We start from the raw sequence: 15,851 nt of genomic DNA, 5'->3' as shown, positions 1-15,851 counted from the left end.
ACGCTGTGACTCATAAATGTCTGGCAGCCAAACACTCCCACCTGTAGTTTGGAATAATTGATCCACACCTCCCCCTGCGCATTTGCAATACAAAACAAAACAGTGATCGGCGCTTGAATGCATCCACATATTTTATGTATATCAAAGGGAAAGGTTAGCCAAGAGTTACTTGTGAAAATGAGATCTGTACATGAGTAATAGTTGGTCCCTTCATACGTCGCCCCTCAGATGCAGATCCAGCCCCCTTCCCACAAAGACTGTAACAACCAGGTCAGAGACAGCACTCGGTGAACTTCGGGGACTGCTTCCAACACACAGACTGGGACCTTTTCGTACACCAGGACCTGCACAGATAGGCTGGGCCTTGACTGGACTGTTATCAAGTTCTGTATGGAAATTGTGTCTATGAAGAAAAGCAAACCAGAAATCCCGGATGACCAGCGAGGACCGCTCGCTCCTCGGAACCCACGACACTGCCTTCAGGTCAGGGGACAGAGCTCTTTACGACACGGCTCGACCTGAACCTGAACTGGAAAAAAAAAAAAGGCGTTCAGAATGCCAAAACAGACTACAAGAGACTGATAGAGACCCGTCTTGCCGACAACAGACCTCGGCAGGTGTGGCAGGGTCTACAGAGCCTCGCAAAAACTTCACCGAGGTTGTGATGTGACACGAGGAGACACCGGCAGAGGAGCTCAACAGCTTCTTTGCTCGCTTAGAATCACCCCAGTGACACCTCAGCCCCTCCACCACCTCCTGACCGTGAACCCCAGCAAGGCTGCTGGCCCGGACTGCGTACCAGGGAAGGTGCTCTTAAAGCATGTGCCCGCCAGCTGTCCGGCGTCTTCTGGGAGATCTTCAACCTTTCACTGGCCCGAGCAGTCATTCCAACCTGTGTGAAATCCTTGACAATCCTTCCCATCCCCGAAACCAGCCTTCACAACTACGCTCCTGTCGAGTGTGTGTGAAGGGAGGTCAGCACAATCAGGTTCCCGGGAGTCCTGATTTCTGAGGACCTCTCCCGGACGGCCAACATCTCCGCGGTCATCAAGGAGGTTCAACAGCATCTCTCTTGCTGAGAGTCCTCGAGAAAAAGAGCCTGGACGCAAAGTTGCAGCTGGCCTTCTCCTGAGAGCCCGCTAACATGATGAGTCTCCGTTCGGAACGGGATCAGGACTTCAGAGGACACTCAAAGCAGCACAGAGGACGGTCGGCTGTCCTCTCCCGTCCGTGACAGACGTTTATTCCTCTCGGTGCCTCGGAACATTATTAACGGACACTGCGCAGTCCGGTTCGCAAATATTTGAGCTTTTGCCAACTGGAAGGCGGGACCGATGCGCAACAGCAAAGACCAATAGACCGAGGAACATGATTTTTATTTTTTCCGAGAGCCATCAGCACCCTGAACTCTCATCTTTCCTCAAGGCGTGCTCTCAATGCAAAGGCACACGGATTTCAACATCTTGTGGGAGACATTACAGGCATTGCATTTTCCACATCTATTTGTATTTTTTTTCCCTTGCTTTTGTGTGCACTTTCCGATGTCATTGTGCAACGTGTATAATGACGAGAAATGGCATTGATTCGTTGTGCAGGCGCAGGGATGCAGTCTTTTTTGTACCGGTTTGCTGTGCTGTGCCAACTGGCGTTGTTGAGGTTGTGTTGGACGACTGCGAGATAAACACAAAATCCTTGAGAACTTTTCGTGCGTTTGTGTCAAGGAGGAAGATTATTCATCTTTATCTCAGTCTTCTCAGCGTCGTGCGCTTCCTCCAATCCGCCGTCTTTGTGATGCGCTTCGCGAGTGCGCTCGAGGTCGCAGGCTTCGCGGACCCAGCTGCCATTGTTCTCCGTCCGTCTCTGTCGTCTTGAGACTGGCGTCTTGTAATCGTCACTTTGCTTGATTAAGTCCTCAAATGTTCAAAGTTGGGCATTTTCAGAGCAATTTCGACTTTGTGCTGTGGCGCGCAAGAGACGGTTAACAGATGCGCTTCACCGTTGAACTCCTCCAAATTTCACGAGAGCCCGGTGGGAAAACGCCTCTGTGCTCCCGCTCAACATTTCCACGAATCTGCCGGCGCTCGCTTGCCTGCGCACGGACGCCAGCGTCGCCCGTGTAATCGTTTGAAATGTCCGACTGGCAGGTCGCTGCCGCACCTCGCTGAGGTTGGGCACTCTCCTTTCCAAAATGCTTCTAAAAATAACCCGTGGGAGGTAACGCACTTGCCTCTCCCCTTCAGAAGATAAAAACGAGTGTTTTACATCGTACGAGGGACGACTGGCCAAAGACGCTCGCGCGCCGTTAGTGATCATTTCTTCCAAAAACCTGCTTGTTGGAGTCATGCTACAGAAATTGGACTGCGGGGGGAACGTGCAGACTTGTTCCCAGATTCCATCCCAGACCCGCAGAACTGCGACGCTGACGTGCCAGTTTTCACTTTGGAACGTAAACTAAGGCAAATGTGGCCGCATTTACTGTTCTTGAATGAATTTTGTTTCCACACAAAATAGGCCAATAGCGCCACGAGGTAGTGACAGTAACGGATGGGATGATGCCCCCATGCACGTTTTTTTTTTCCATTGCTCATAAAACAAGTTGACTTGTGCCAATTTACATCTTTGGTCTGCTTTTCATATGGCAGGTTACTATCCAGTCAAAGTAAAAGGTACGCTGTCACAAAACTACTCCGACAAGTCCAACTTAAGCCTGAAGGGAGGAAGGTAGCGTTACGTACGGAAAGGTTAGGGTTAGGGCTAGGCTACCCCTAACCCTAACCTCAGGCGCCGACTGTGAGATTGGCGCTGGCGGCGGACGCTGACCTCAACTCGCGTTCACCCTTCGGCCTTGGAGAGCGTGAGAGGAAGTAGGTTAGGGTTAGGCCACTGGGGCCAGCGCCTTAAAAAGAAGAGAGATCAACTGTCTTTCCCCAATTATTTCATGGAACAACCAAAGTCATCGACCAAACGTACATTTGCCGACTTTTGACGTGGGTTAGGGGCACGTTGTGCGACGGCGTGCACACCCCACCCTCCTCCTTTGCGTCTCTGGGTGAAACTTTATTTTTTTCTGATGCGCCACAGGGGTCCGGATTGACTGAATGCGACTGGAGAGGTATTGAGCTGGTCTGGCGTTGCAGGGAGTGGTGGTGATGGTCTCGCTCTGCTGAACTATCACTATCTACATATTGAGCTACCTGGCTTGCCTGTTCATCATCCCTGTTCACCATCCATCCATCCATCCATCTATCTATCTATCTATCTATCTATCTATCTATCTATCTATCTATCTATCTATCTCTATCTATCTATCTATCTATCTATCTATCTATCTATCTATCTATCTATCTATCTATCTATCTATCTATCTATCTATCTATCATCTATCTATCTATCTATCTATCTATCTATCTATCTATCTATCTATCTATCTATCTATCTATCTATCTATCTATCTATCTATCTATCTATCTATCCATCCATCCATCCATCCATCCATCCATCATCCATCCATCCATCCATCCATCCATCTATCCATCCATCCATCCATCTATCTATCTATCTATCCATCCATCCATCCATCCATCCATCCATCCGTCTCTTCTCCTTTAAACATTTGCCGTTCACCTGCAGGCCTTGTAGAACGGCGGATCAGTCCACCGTTTGTGCCGGAACAGTTTTGCTTTGCAACGGGGGTGGTTTGCAATGGTCCCTCTGCTTGCTTTTCAATTTTTCTGATGTTTATTGGAAACACAGCAGAAAAGGGTTTTCTGGGTCTGAGCGAGGATGCAGGCCCCGGGAGTCGAGCCGAGAGAAATGTCCGTACCCACCACCCGCCTTTTTACTAGGGTTAGGGTTAGGCTAACCCCTAACCCTGCTTTTTTTTTTTTTTTTTGGGGGTTTTTCTTTGGCTTTTTCTATTTCCCTGACGCAAACAACACCACAAACGCGCATCCCCTCGGAAGGAAGCGCGGCTGTTGCGTAAGCCGCCGCTGTCACGGCCTTATCTGTGCGCCGAGGCAATTAAAACAAAACAAGCTGACAGTAATGAATGGTAACATGGCGGACGAAACAGTATGTCAGTGTGTCACCTCTCTTCGCACACTCCTCGATGTTTGGATGCGAGCATCTGCGGAGCGCCGCACTCCTTTCACTTGGCCGCTCGCCGCCTGAGTCATCGAGGAGATTTATTCCTTTTCACTTTGGCCTTCGTCTCCCGTCTTGACGCGTCGGGCTAATGTCATTAGTTTATTGTACAATTCACGGGTATCGCCCCGGGGTTTATTTTTTTACCGCGGTATGTTTGCTGAAAGCTAACCTGACACGCCAGATGGTTTATTTGACAAAACGTCTCACAAATCCGTCTGGGAAAGCGCCAGGAGAAACGCTTTTGGAATCCAAATCCGATGTTCCGTCTGTCGCAGCCGCTAAAGGAGACATATGCGAAAACATTATTTTGCACTTAACTCAAATCATCTTTAATTCTACTGCTCAAAGCGCATCGCATAAACATTAAAGTCAATGAGTAAAATATTACCGAGCGGTAATCAATGAAAGGGATCCAAGCGATCCGTTTACATCGCCATTTAGCATACAGCGGCAGCGGTTTTATTCCTTCTTTGGTGCGCATCTCGCGCAGAAAAACGTTTATCTATTAGGAAAAGCTACGGGCTGACGAAATGAAGCTCCGACCTTCAGCTCAACATAGTTGCTTGGCACCCGGATGCCACCTGAGGGCGCCAAAGCAATATTTTTACAGCAGATACGACTTTGTCTTGTTTTTCTGTGAATAAGAGAGGATAGCTTTAGCTAACGAAACAAACAAATCATCAAATTGCTAAACGCTCAAAATAATGGACATATTAATGATGACATTTCCCCAGTCATTGAAGGGCATTTTGAAAAAAGGTCAAAATCAGCCTGCGGTGATTTTCGCTTCCTCGCCGCCAAGCGCCATCGAAGCGCGCCGATAATCGGGGCTGCGTCGTCGCATTTGCCAGGGAATCGTCACCCGCAATCACATCCCAGTACCGTGTTTCCGAAGTGAGAGCGTGAGGACGGCGTTTGTGGGTGTGTTATCAGGACCGATCGATTGACGGCGAGACCGAAGCGGAGTCGTCGTCCGAGGCCCCGAGTACCAGACCGAAGAAGAGAAAACTTGATGGGCGACAATTGAATCCTCATCTTTATTCAAACGCTGCGACAAAAGTGAGGATGAGTGGCGCTCTCCTGATTTTGCAAATGCTTTCTTAATTTCGTTGACGGCAGAGATCTTGAAAGCCTTCCCTAAAGAAGAAGAAGAAAAAAAATGACGTCTCGTTCTGAAGGATTAAACACGGTCGTGATCTTTTTTCCCCTTTTGGAAGGATGAAGACGGCGTGGCGGAATATTTCATATCAGAGGAAGTGACATTAGTACATAAACAAGTGCAAACACATCTTGCTTGTCCTCAGAAATATTTTGGAACATTTATTTAAATGGGAAATGGGCACATATTATAAAAATGCCAATAAATGGTCGAGATAGGCTCGCTTGCGCCAAACCCGTAAACACGCAGGTGGATTATAGTTTGTGCAGACAATGTAGTCTGAAGGAGGCTACCGATTGTAAGGTAGAGGTGGGAGAGAGTGTCGCTCGACAGCATAGGATGGTGGTATGCGGGATGACTCTGGTAGCGGGTACGAAGATTAAGAAGACAAAAGGTAGGGCAGAGAATCAGGTGGCGGGAGTTGGGAAAGGAAGAATGTTGCGCGGCCTTTCAGAAAGAGATGAGGCTGGCTCGAGGTGGACAGGAAGAGCTACCAGAAGACTGGAACACGACACTGCCAAGGTATCCAGAGAGGCAGGCAGGAGACTACTTGGGGTGTCTTCTGGTAGGAAAGGGGAGAAGGAGACTTGCTGGTGGAACCCCAAAATACAGGAAGAAGTGGGACACGGAGAGGACCGAGGAGAGGCGGAAGGAATACGTCGAGATGCGACCGAGGGCAAAGGTAGAAGTGGCCAAGGCTAAACAAGAGGCAGATGACGACATGTACGCCAGGTTGGACACGAACGAAGGAGAAAAGGAGCTCTGCAGGTTGGCCAGACGGAGGGATCGAGATGGGGAGGAAGTAAAGGTGATTAAGGATAGCGATGGAAAAAAAATGTTGACTGGTGCCAGTCGTCTGCTAAGTGGATGGAAAGAGTACTTTGAGAAGTTAATGAATGAAGAGAACGGGAGAGGAGGGAGAGTAGAAGAGGCAAGCTCGAATGGCCGGGAAGTGGCGATGATTACTAACGGCGAAGTTAGAAAGGCAGTGAACAGGACGAAAAAGGGAAAGACCGTTGGTCCCGATGACATACCAGTGGAGGGAGGTAAGGAAGCAACTTGGAGAGTTTTTGAGCAACTTCTTCAATAGAATACTAGACAATGCCAGAAGAATGGAGAAAAAAGTATGCTAGTCCCCATCTTTAAGAACAAAGGCGAAAGGTTCAGAACTGTGGAGACTAAAACGGAATAAAGATCATGAGCCACACAATGAAGTGATGGGGAAAGCGTAGCGGAGGCTACACTCAGGACAGAAGGAAGTAAAGCATGCTTTCATGCCCATGTCAACAAACTCCTGAGCGTTTCCTGTCATAGTCCCAACAATCAAAGTCCCTACACACAGCTGAAGGGTCTGCGCATTCCTCTTCTTCTTCTTCTTCTTCTGCCGACGAGGCCACTTTCCTCCTCTTTTTTTGTCTTCGACCTAAATGATCTGAATCCCGGGCCACGACCTAACCGTTATGGAATTGGTATGATCAACGCTCATATTTGTTTGGCACAGTTTTACGCCGGGTGCCCGTTTTACATGAACTTTTCTTTCTTTCTCAAAAGAAAGTCGCAATTTGACGACGGGGGGGCCCCTCGGCTGGCAAATGCGACTTTTCCTTATTTGCCGCGAGCTCGTTTGCTCCACTTGCGTGTCGGCTACTGTAAATCCAGCTTGCATCTAGACTTTATTTTGGTGGCGCACTTTGTCATAAAAGTGACAAGGGCCAGGGGAACTATTTTGCTGAGCTTTTTATTTCCCTCCTCGCTCGCATTTCTTCTTCATCAGTGAAAGAGAAAGCGACTCATCTCGTTTGTCCGCCGGCCGTCCACTCCGCGGGGGGAATTCGTCTCCCGGAGAGCATCCGTTACTCTCGTCACGAGAGAGAACAGCTCCTCCTGCTCTTTTAGCGGACTTGTCGCCGGGCAAACGCGACTTTGCACGAAACCGAGCGCACACGAGCGGCGAGCTCTCTCGCTTTTGGACGCAAAGCCGAGCAGACAGATTGTGTGAGAAAGGGAAGAAGAATCCCTAACAAAAGAAGACAGACAGACAGAAGGGGAGTGAGTTTGCGTTAGCACAGATGTCGACGCGTGCCCCCCAAAAAAAAGGAAAACGACGCGGGAGGCGCAACAAGCAAGCGCCGACGACGCCATTTTGTGTGTCGCTGTCGCGTCGTTCATTTTGGCACGTGGGAAAGCAAATCATTTTGTGATTGCGCCTGATTTGCAGCTAGCACGGGCGCCGCACCCGTCGGGATCTTTAACTTGGTCACACGAGAGAGCCGACACGTCACGAGGAAAAACAAACAATTCGCCACGTGCGTTCTTACTGCTCTTGTCGTGTCAGGGACCGAGCCGTGTTGTGAATACCAAAAATACGCTAGCAATATACCATAGCACTACTTTTGTCGAAATGAAGCTGATTGGCTCTGGTTCCCTCTTGTGACAAAATGGCTGGCTTGGCCCAACTCGCTGTTGGAAACAAACGTGAGAATTTGTGAGCGTTTTTCTGAGGTCAAATGGAAAAATGGCTCTTAACCCTTTCCGGGCAGGGGTTGCAAATTTGCAACAGGTTTAATATCATTGAAAATTTGAAGTCCAGAGTATCATTTTCTGAAAGTGTCAGATTTTTCAGAGAGGACCAAATAACGCTGCCCACTCGTCCGGTGAGGAAAACGAGCGACAATCTGCCCGTTGCCAAACGCCGACCGATTGTTTGCGCTGGAAAGCTCTTTCAAGTTTCTCTTTTCTTTTCCAGTGTGCTGTTTTGTGGTTCACAAACGCTGCCACGAGTTTGTCACCTTCTCCTGTCCCGGAGCTGACAAGGGCCCCGACACAGACGTAAGTGCCGAATCCTTTGGGCAGTCACAAATTCACTTCGTTGGAGGTTTTCAAAGACGCGTTGGGAAAATGTTTTAAGCTGCAGCCAAAGCAATGAGGAACTTTTCAGCCATAATTCCAAAAGCAAAAGAACTCCACGGATACGTCCAGTAAAGCAAGACGGTTTTGCTTCACCCGGAACTGGGAATCAGTCCAGGAAACACTTCCAAATGGCAGTCACGGTTACCTTAAAACCTTCTGCCTTCTCCCAAAAAGCAAAGAAGAAATATCGGCAAAAAGCCGCTAAACTTGATTGGCCGTTAATCGGAGGCCCTTTAAATGTGCGCTGATCCCCATTGAACACAAATTGAAATGATGATGAACACAACAGCGTTCCCACCCACTTATTAGCGTGTGCGCACTCTTTCAGTTGCTTATTTCTACTTCCGCTCTTAAATATATGTGCTGTACATGTACACTTATGGTGTAAAAAAAAAAAAAAACAAAAACTTAGCTTCATGATGAAATTTACCTCATTTTTAACATTTACACATTTAAACAAGGATGTGTACATTTCTACATCTGTTGCATTCCCACGTAGCTTACAAAGTCATCATAGCAATGCATTAATATTTTCCCTTGAGACCAGCATTGTGCCGGGGCTTATCCAGAGCCCGGATTTCTCGTTTTTGTTTAGTTTTTCCCATCAGGCTCCAGGAGTGAAAATGCTTTCCTTGCACTTTGGACATAACTCAAACATGTTTTTTGACAGCGCCGCTCCCCCCTCAGGTTCTATGTGAAAATCATATTTGTGAATTACTGTAGAGACAAGCAAATCCCTGTAGATGGCGATGTGCCATCGCTTTGGATCAGAAGTCAGCGCAGCTTTTGAGTAGAAAACAGGTCGAAAAAGGGCCAAAAGGCGAACGATTAACACACATGAACTCTGTCAAATGAAAAAATACATTGAAAATACGTCTCCGTTCGTGTGACTTCAATTAATACGAGCTGAGTGTCGAAACCACAACTTGACCCGTTTATTCACTGAGCGGATTTGGATGGGGCAACGCACGTCAACGTCGGTGAACTTTCCAACGACAACCGAGCGATTCTGACTCACTAATGGCCGCCGCTTCTCCATCCCCGCTCGTCATCTTCTGAATCAGTCAGGTGTCATCGCGTGTATTTTTTTGGGGGGGGTGTTTTTGCCCGCTGCGCGAATGGCGTCACGCGGCCGGCAGATGCGCTCGCACGTCGCAAAAGGGGGACAGATGTTGGCATTAGCATTGGAGTGCGAAGCGCTCTCGTCGAGCTCTTTGTGGAGTGGCGCCGGTCAATAGCGAAGGGCATCATCTGTCAAAGGGCCGCGCCGGAAGCCGTGACTCACCGGCCCAGAGACAATCGTGTGTTCTGCCAGCGCTTTTTGATGCCCGCCGGCTCCGATTACGTTTTGCATGTTGCCGTTACTCGCTTTGGCAAATCCTCTTTGCGGCCATCTGTCTCGGGCCCCCGCTTAGCGACGCGGCGTGCGTTAGCGCATTTGCGTCACGTGTCCCTCGGTGCCTCCGCGGACAAATTGGACAAATGTTTCGCAAAGATGAGACGCCGCTCTCGGCAGCACGCCGGCGTCGTGCTTCGCGTGGCTGTCTCGCAATTGGGAGGTTCTGGGTTCGAGTTTGGAATTTGCCCGGGCTCCTTCCGCATCCACGAAGGATCCGCATGAGCTTCATTGGAGACGCTAAACTTGTGGTCCTCAACTGGCGGTTCGAGAGCCAAAAGCGGGTCGCACACAAATGACTGCGGCCGTGCAGGAGGTTAGCTGGGACGGCGGGAAGCCGGCGCCTTCCGCTTTTGGGATCATTTTGGATCCAGAACATCTCTGTTGGAAGCTGTACAGTCGAGCTTCAATTGGAAAAGGTTTTCTGGAGAAATATGCGCGGCAACGATGGCGGGAAGAGGAAAAGTGAGAAGACGACATCCGTTTGGAAAATGTGGCTTAAAGTTTGGGGGTTAAGTTAAGTTTCTAATTAGGGTTTCCAGGACTGTACTTTTTTTGTACTCATAACTGTTCATCAAATCAAAATCCCTTCTTGGTAAATGGAAACTATCATCATCATAGAAGTATTATGTCATCACAATACTACGGAAGTGTCGGTTCTTCGTATTTGCCCGTTAACGGCGGCGCTAACGTTACAGTTGAACTGCGACATGCGGCCAATTTTCTGCCTCGGCTTTGTTGTGACATTCTGCCGGCCCAATTAGTAATTCTAAATTATTTGTGCTCTGACTGTGGTACTCGGCGCCATCTGTTGTCGAAGGATACTGGCCTCTCGTACCTGCCACTCGCACAATCGATTGCGGCGTACCTGCAACATTTGCACAATCGACAGGGTCCCAGACTACGGCACGACTTTTGCACCCGCTCCTTTTGGCTCCGCTTCCAGTTCTGCTGGAGCCAAACCGGGTCACTTCCGAGCCTGCGACCGGCCAAGTTCCAAAAATGTCACCGGGAAAGACCGACATTGGCGCTGGACCGAAAGGCGGACGTGGCTTCAAACCAACAACACGACGCAACATCTTTCTTCCTTCTTTCTTTCTTTCTCCTCATCACATTGCTGACAAAGGAGGCAGTTTCATCACCGTTATTGCAACTTCCTGCCACGCGCGCCTCTGAACCAATAAAAACACGCTCGTTACTTCGGATAGTAAGTCCTTTAAAAAAATAAAAATAAAAAATAAATCGTTGAGTTCAAGATATGCGGCATATTATTCTAAATACATCATCCTGCTTTCGTTCGGCCCCGCAGGGATTGCAAATGTGCGCAGTCATTATGCAAAACATCCATGCAGAAGACTCCAGTTCAGTGGTGAATAATAACGCCATAATAACCCATTATTAACATTATACAACAAACGCAGCGCTGCCTCGGGATGTAAGTCGAATTCGTTCCTTCGCCGCACTTCTTTCCCTATTGAAATGTATAGAAACCCAGTTTCTACGTGCAAATCCGCAAAAACAATTTTTTAAATGATGAAAAGTATAATTCTGTTCTTTAAAACAAAGAATGATAACATAGTGTCATTAAATAGAATTGAAAGAATTCAGCAGCGTGCGTGCGCTTGATGATTTAATGCCGCAATTCAATTTGTTGTGCTGCTCCTCTCCCACCACACGACTGTACGCTCATTCGGACACAAACAAAAACCAGGAAAGGCAAACTTATTAACATCGTATCAATTCATACACAAAGTAAGTCCATAAGCTTTACGTGAGTCAAAGCTGTTGTAAAAGGACTTAAAATAATACCCGCCGTGCCAGAAAAAAATATTTCCGATAAAACTGCTCAATCGTAAAGCCATGCGAGACGCTCGATGCTAACCGTTAGCACGCATGTCTCGCTTTCTTCGTTAGCTTCAAACCAACGAACTTTTCTATGGCTAAGCTATGCGATTATTTGCATTTTTATGCTCTTTTGACAGGAAGCCTGGCGTGAAAACCTTTCAAACGTATCTTTTGATCGCTCATCCACCATCGAGCGCTCGTATCTGAACTCTTTCGACTTGGTTCCTCCAAAGCCGAGTCCGCGGCGCCGCATCTTCCGTAAAAAAGGAACCCGCTGTCCACATAAATTTAGCGGCGCCGTCTCGAGCCGTCAAACCTCGGCGGCGACGGCGACGGCTGGAAAAGCTCCGCAGGCGACACTCGCGAGCTTACGCGACACAAAACCTTCTCTCGCCTCGCCGACGCGTCACTGATCATCAGCTTTTAAGGAGGCCAATAAGTCGCTCGAGAGTAACTGATAGCATGTTCGATCAAGTAATTACGACGACGGCGACACGCCCGATTGACGCTGTCGCTCCAAATGTTTTTAAAGCTGCCACGACTTTCCTTTCTTTGGAATTTAAGACATCACGTTGAGTGCAGCCATCAGGCCCATCAATGTGTTACCGAATTGTTTGTTTGTTTTTAATAATGCACGAGGTATTAACGGCCTTTTGCCATTTTAAAGCAAAGAAAGCCCTTTACGGCTCATAAACCGAACAAAGTGCTCACCGTACTTAGGACGGCGATTAAGGCGAAACTCGCGTTGTTGGATGCGTTTTGCATACCATCAAATGTTAATATGCCATCTAAAGAAAATAATATGAGGGAGAAAATGCTACAGGAAATAATATTGTGTTGCGTGTTCAAAGGTCAATAGGGGAAGAGAATAACGCTGACTCGTGATTTTAAATGGAACCAAAAGCTTGAGAATCTTGGGAAGGAATGTCAAAAAGATCAAAATCTCGGGGTTTTTGTGATCACTGCTGCAATATTGCAAGAAAAAAAAAAAAAAAAAAAGGGGGGGTAACGTTGGGACAACACTAATACGAATGCGTAATTTCCGATGACGTCGCCACAGTCCCAGGATTCCCTTGTCCGCCATCTTGCGGGTCACTGCCGGTCATTGGAAACCTTTCGATAATAATGAGAATGGCCTTAAAAAAAAAGGAACAATGTTGCACTATCACCAGGCGATAAAAAAGAAAAGTCATTATGGAAGAATAAAAGAGTCAATATTTCAAGAAAAAAAGTTGGAATAAAACAAGGGCACAGTGCCAACGTTGTCGTTATCGGAGAAAAGACAATCTTCAAACCTGAAATACTAAAAATACTTGAAACCAACGCAGTAATTCGAGGAGGAACGGGTGGGAGTATTCAATTAGAAATAAGGTGCAATCTTACCAGAATAATCTTGGAATATTTCCAGAAATAAGCAGGAATGAAGATGGAATATTACAACCTGACAAGAACAAGTGAAGTACGCCGTGACGCCACAAAACAACAACAACAACAACCCCACGCCGGGGAACAAAAATGTGCAAAGAATTTTGTCATAAGGTCCGGCCGACTTGTGCGCGCGCTCGCGCTCGCTCTCGCTTGTGCTCATCTTGTGTTTGACTTCAATGAATTTCGGAAGGAGCCAGAAAACAATAACGAGCTCTTCGAGAGCGGCGGCGACGTCGTCCGCCGACACAAGTCGGCCTGCGGAAATGAGGGATTTAGGCCCGCCTTCCGCTTGTGTGTGGGCTTTAATTACACATCAGCAAAGGTGCTGTCGCTTCCTTTCACCAAGGAAAGGAAGAACGTACGTCGTACAAACGTCCTCGCTTTTGTACGTAGTCGTTGATGACGGAAATGTTGCAGCCTGAACAAAAACGTTTGCGTGTCGAGGCGCTAACAGGCTGGGAAACGGAAGGCAGGAGGCGGGGTACGCCCTCAACTGGTCGCCGGCCAATCGGATAGAGACAGACAACAGTCGCGCTCACGAATCACACCGACGGGGCAATTTAGAGTCTCCAATTAATGTGGCATGTTTTTGGGGATGTGGGAGGAAACCGGAGAAAAGCCACGCAGGCGGGCGCGGGGGGGAACGTGCAAACTCCACACAGGCGGGGCCTCACAACTGTCGGGCCAATGCTCGCCAGCTACCATTTATTATTATTATTATTGATCATCGGTCGTGGCTAATCCTCGGCTGCATTATTATTACGGTATAACAATCACGTAACTGCAGAGAGTAGGAAAGTGCTGCTAATGTCACTCGGGATTTTATGACCGGATTAGAAAACATTTATGACCCTCCTGCTTAGATTTATGACCCTGATAAGAAGTGATTTATGACTCTGGCGTCACATCTGCCTTTGACGTCAAGTGATTTCTGACCTCTGTCACGCACCGGTTGTTTTTAGGGTCTTCACACTTCTTTGTTGTCCAAGAGATGACAGGCATCCTGTTAAGGACATTTTTATAACAGCAATAAAAGTTTTATGACACGTTGTTTTCATCTTCCCGTGAAGTCAAGTGATTTCTGACCTCTGTCGCGCACCTGTTGTTTTTATGGTCATCTAAATTCTTTGTTGTCTTGGAGATGAAACACATCCTGTTAAAAGTGAAGGATAAACAATGATAGGAATAAAAGTTTTATCGCTATCATAAAATGTCATGAAACGGATGCCTTTCATCTCTTGGACAACAAACTGTGAAGACCATAAAAACAAACAGGTGCGTGACAGAAGTCATAAATCACTTGACTTCAAAGGCAGATGTGACGCCAGAGTCATACATCACTTCTTATCGGGGTCATACATCACTTGACTTCAAATGCAGATATGACGTCAGAGTCCTAAATCGCTTCTTTCCGGGGTCATAAATCTAAGCACTTCAAAGAGAAAAATCACAGGAGGGTCATAAATCTTTACTTTTTAGGTCATAAATCCCTGATTGACATTAGCAGCATTTTCCTCCTGTCCAACTACATTTAGTGTTGGCAAAGTAAATGAAGAAGGAAGAAGATCAACATTTTGACTCAAGAGCGTAGCCGCCATAGAAATGAGACAGTAGTCCACACTTCAGTGACTTTATGTGGCATTTTCTCAATGTTTTGGAAATCATTGGCGGACATATTGAGATAGCATTTTGGGCAGCGTCTTAATAAAAAAAAAAAAAAGCTGTGACTCAGTGCAGTTAGTTGGCAACGCATTCGTGATAAAAATCTGCTTCGGTATGCAGGCGGCGATCAGATGCGAGTCCGGAGAATCGAGTTGGGCCTCAGATTCTGCTTGTTTTGTGATGTCATCATATTACAGCAGAGTTATTGACACATATGCAAAATGCTCATCTTGAACGGACTTTTCTGACTTGTTGCAAAAGGATTGTTTTGCCCTGTGATGCTAACAAACCACAAGTGAGTTTTTTTTTTTGTTTGTTTTTTTTGTCGCAACAGTCGCTCGGTTCTTGTAAAAATAGCCCGGGCGACATCGTGACTTCCTAGGAATGTTGTTGAAGCGAATTTTTGAAATCCCGCAGAGATTTGTAGAAAGCTCTCGGGTCCCTTTTGACTTTGACTCGGCGTCGCGTCTTGATAACGAGCCACTTCCACTCCTTGTCGTTTCCGATTGCGATTAAGATGACGGAAGTCATCCCGTCATCCGTTTTGACCAAATTTATCTCAGAAATCAAACTGGCCTTCTCGCCAAAAGTCGCCGGCGGTTTTCCGTGTTGCATTCCAAGACGCGAGCCACAGAAACGGAAACGCGAAGCCGCTTTGCACAAGAACGACCGTGCCCCCCCCCACCCACGTTAACGCGACGTCTCATTAAAAGCGGCTGACGTCGACGGACGCCTTTTTGCCTAAACCGAGACAGGATGGAGGAGATGAAGTGGAGACTTTCGGCATCGCGCTGCAAATTTTGGGAGCTCGCCACGATGGCATCCCCGCAAACCACAACGATGACTCGAGAACGCAATTAAGAGAAAATCCTCTGGCGCTCGCCCCCCCCCCGACATATTTATTCAGTGTGATTGTTTGGCAGGCTAATTAAAGCCCGACGATCGTGAAAGATAAGCTACAGTTAATCGCTCCAATCAACACGCGTGCTAATTACGTCCGGCTAATTCATGGACGTATGGAAAACACTTTTCATAACAATGAATGTGCTGAAACGTTGCTCGTCTCTGCAAGTCCACGAGGGAAAAAGAAAACAATGAGGACAAAAAAAAAAAAAAAGGTGAGGGCACACGTGGGCTCGTTTCATTAAATCGAGGAAGCGGGGGAAGAAAAGAAAGCCGCCGCCGCCGCACCTTTGAAGGAATAAAAAAAAAAAATGCGACACTGAGGGAGGGAGGGAGGGAGGGAGGGGGGGGGCGTGCTAATGAATGTCACGGACCAACACGCGTCTTTCTCACGTCGGCGTG

The 15,851-nt window shown here is 47.5% G+C and overlaps 1 protein-coding gene across 1 annotated transcript in view; it reads left to right on the top strand.

The window, feature by feature from the left end:
• The window catches only part of prkcab (protein kinase C, alpha, b), a 56,410-nt gene that overhangs the window by 15,568 nt on the left and 24,991 nt on the right, over window positions 1-15,851 (top strand). The window contains exon 3 of the mRNA XM_061847355.1: window positions 8,052-8,134. Within this exon, the coding sequence (XP_061703339.1) occupies window positions 8,052-8,134 (83 nt within the window). The remainder of the gene's footprint in view (window positions 1-8,051; window positions 8,135-15,851) is intronic.

This window comes from Syngnathoides biaculeatus, chromosome 16 (genome assembly GCF_019802595.1).
Source record: "Syngnathoides biaculeatus isolate LvHL_M chromosome 16, ASM1980259v1, whole genome shotgun sequence".
NCBI classification, from domain to species: Eukaryota; Metazoa; Chordata; class Actinopteri; order Syngnathiformes; family Syngnathidae; genus Syngnathoides; species Syngnathoides biaculeatus.
Note: the sequence above shows the minus strand (reverse complement) of the source record. Positions and strands in the feature narration are given on the sequence as shown.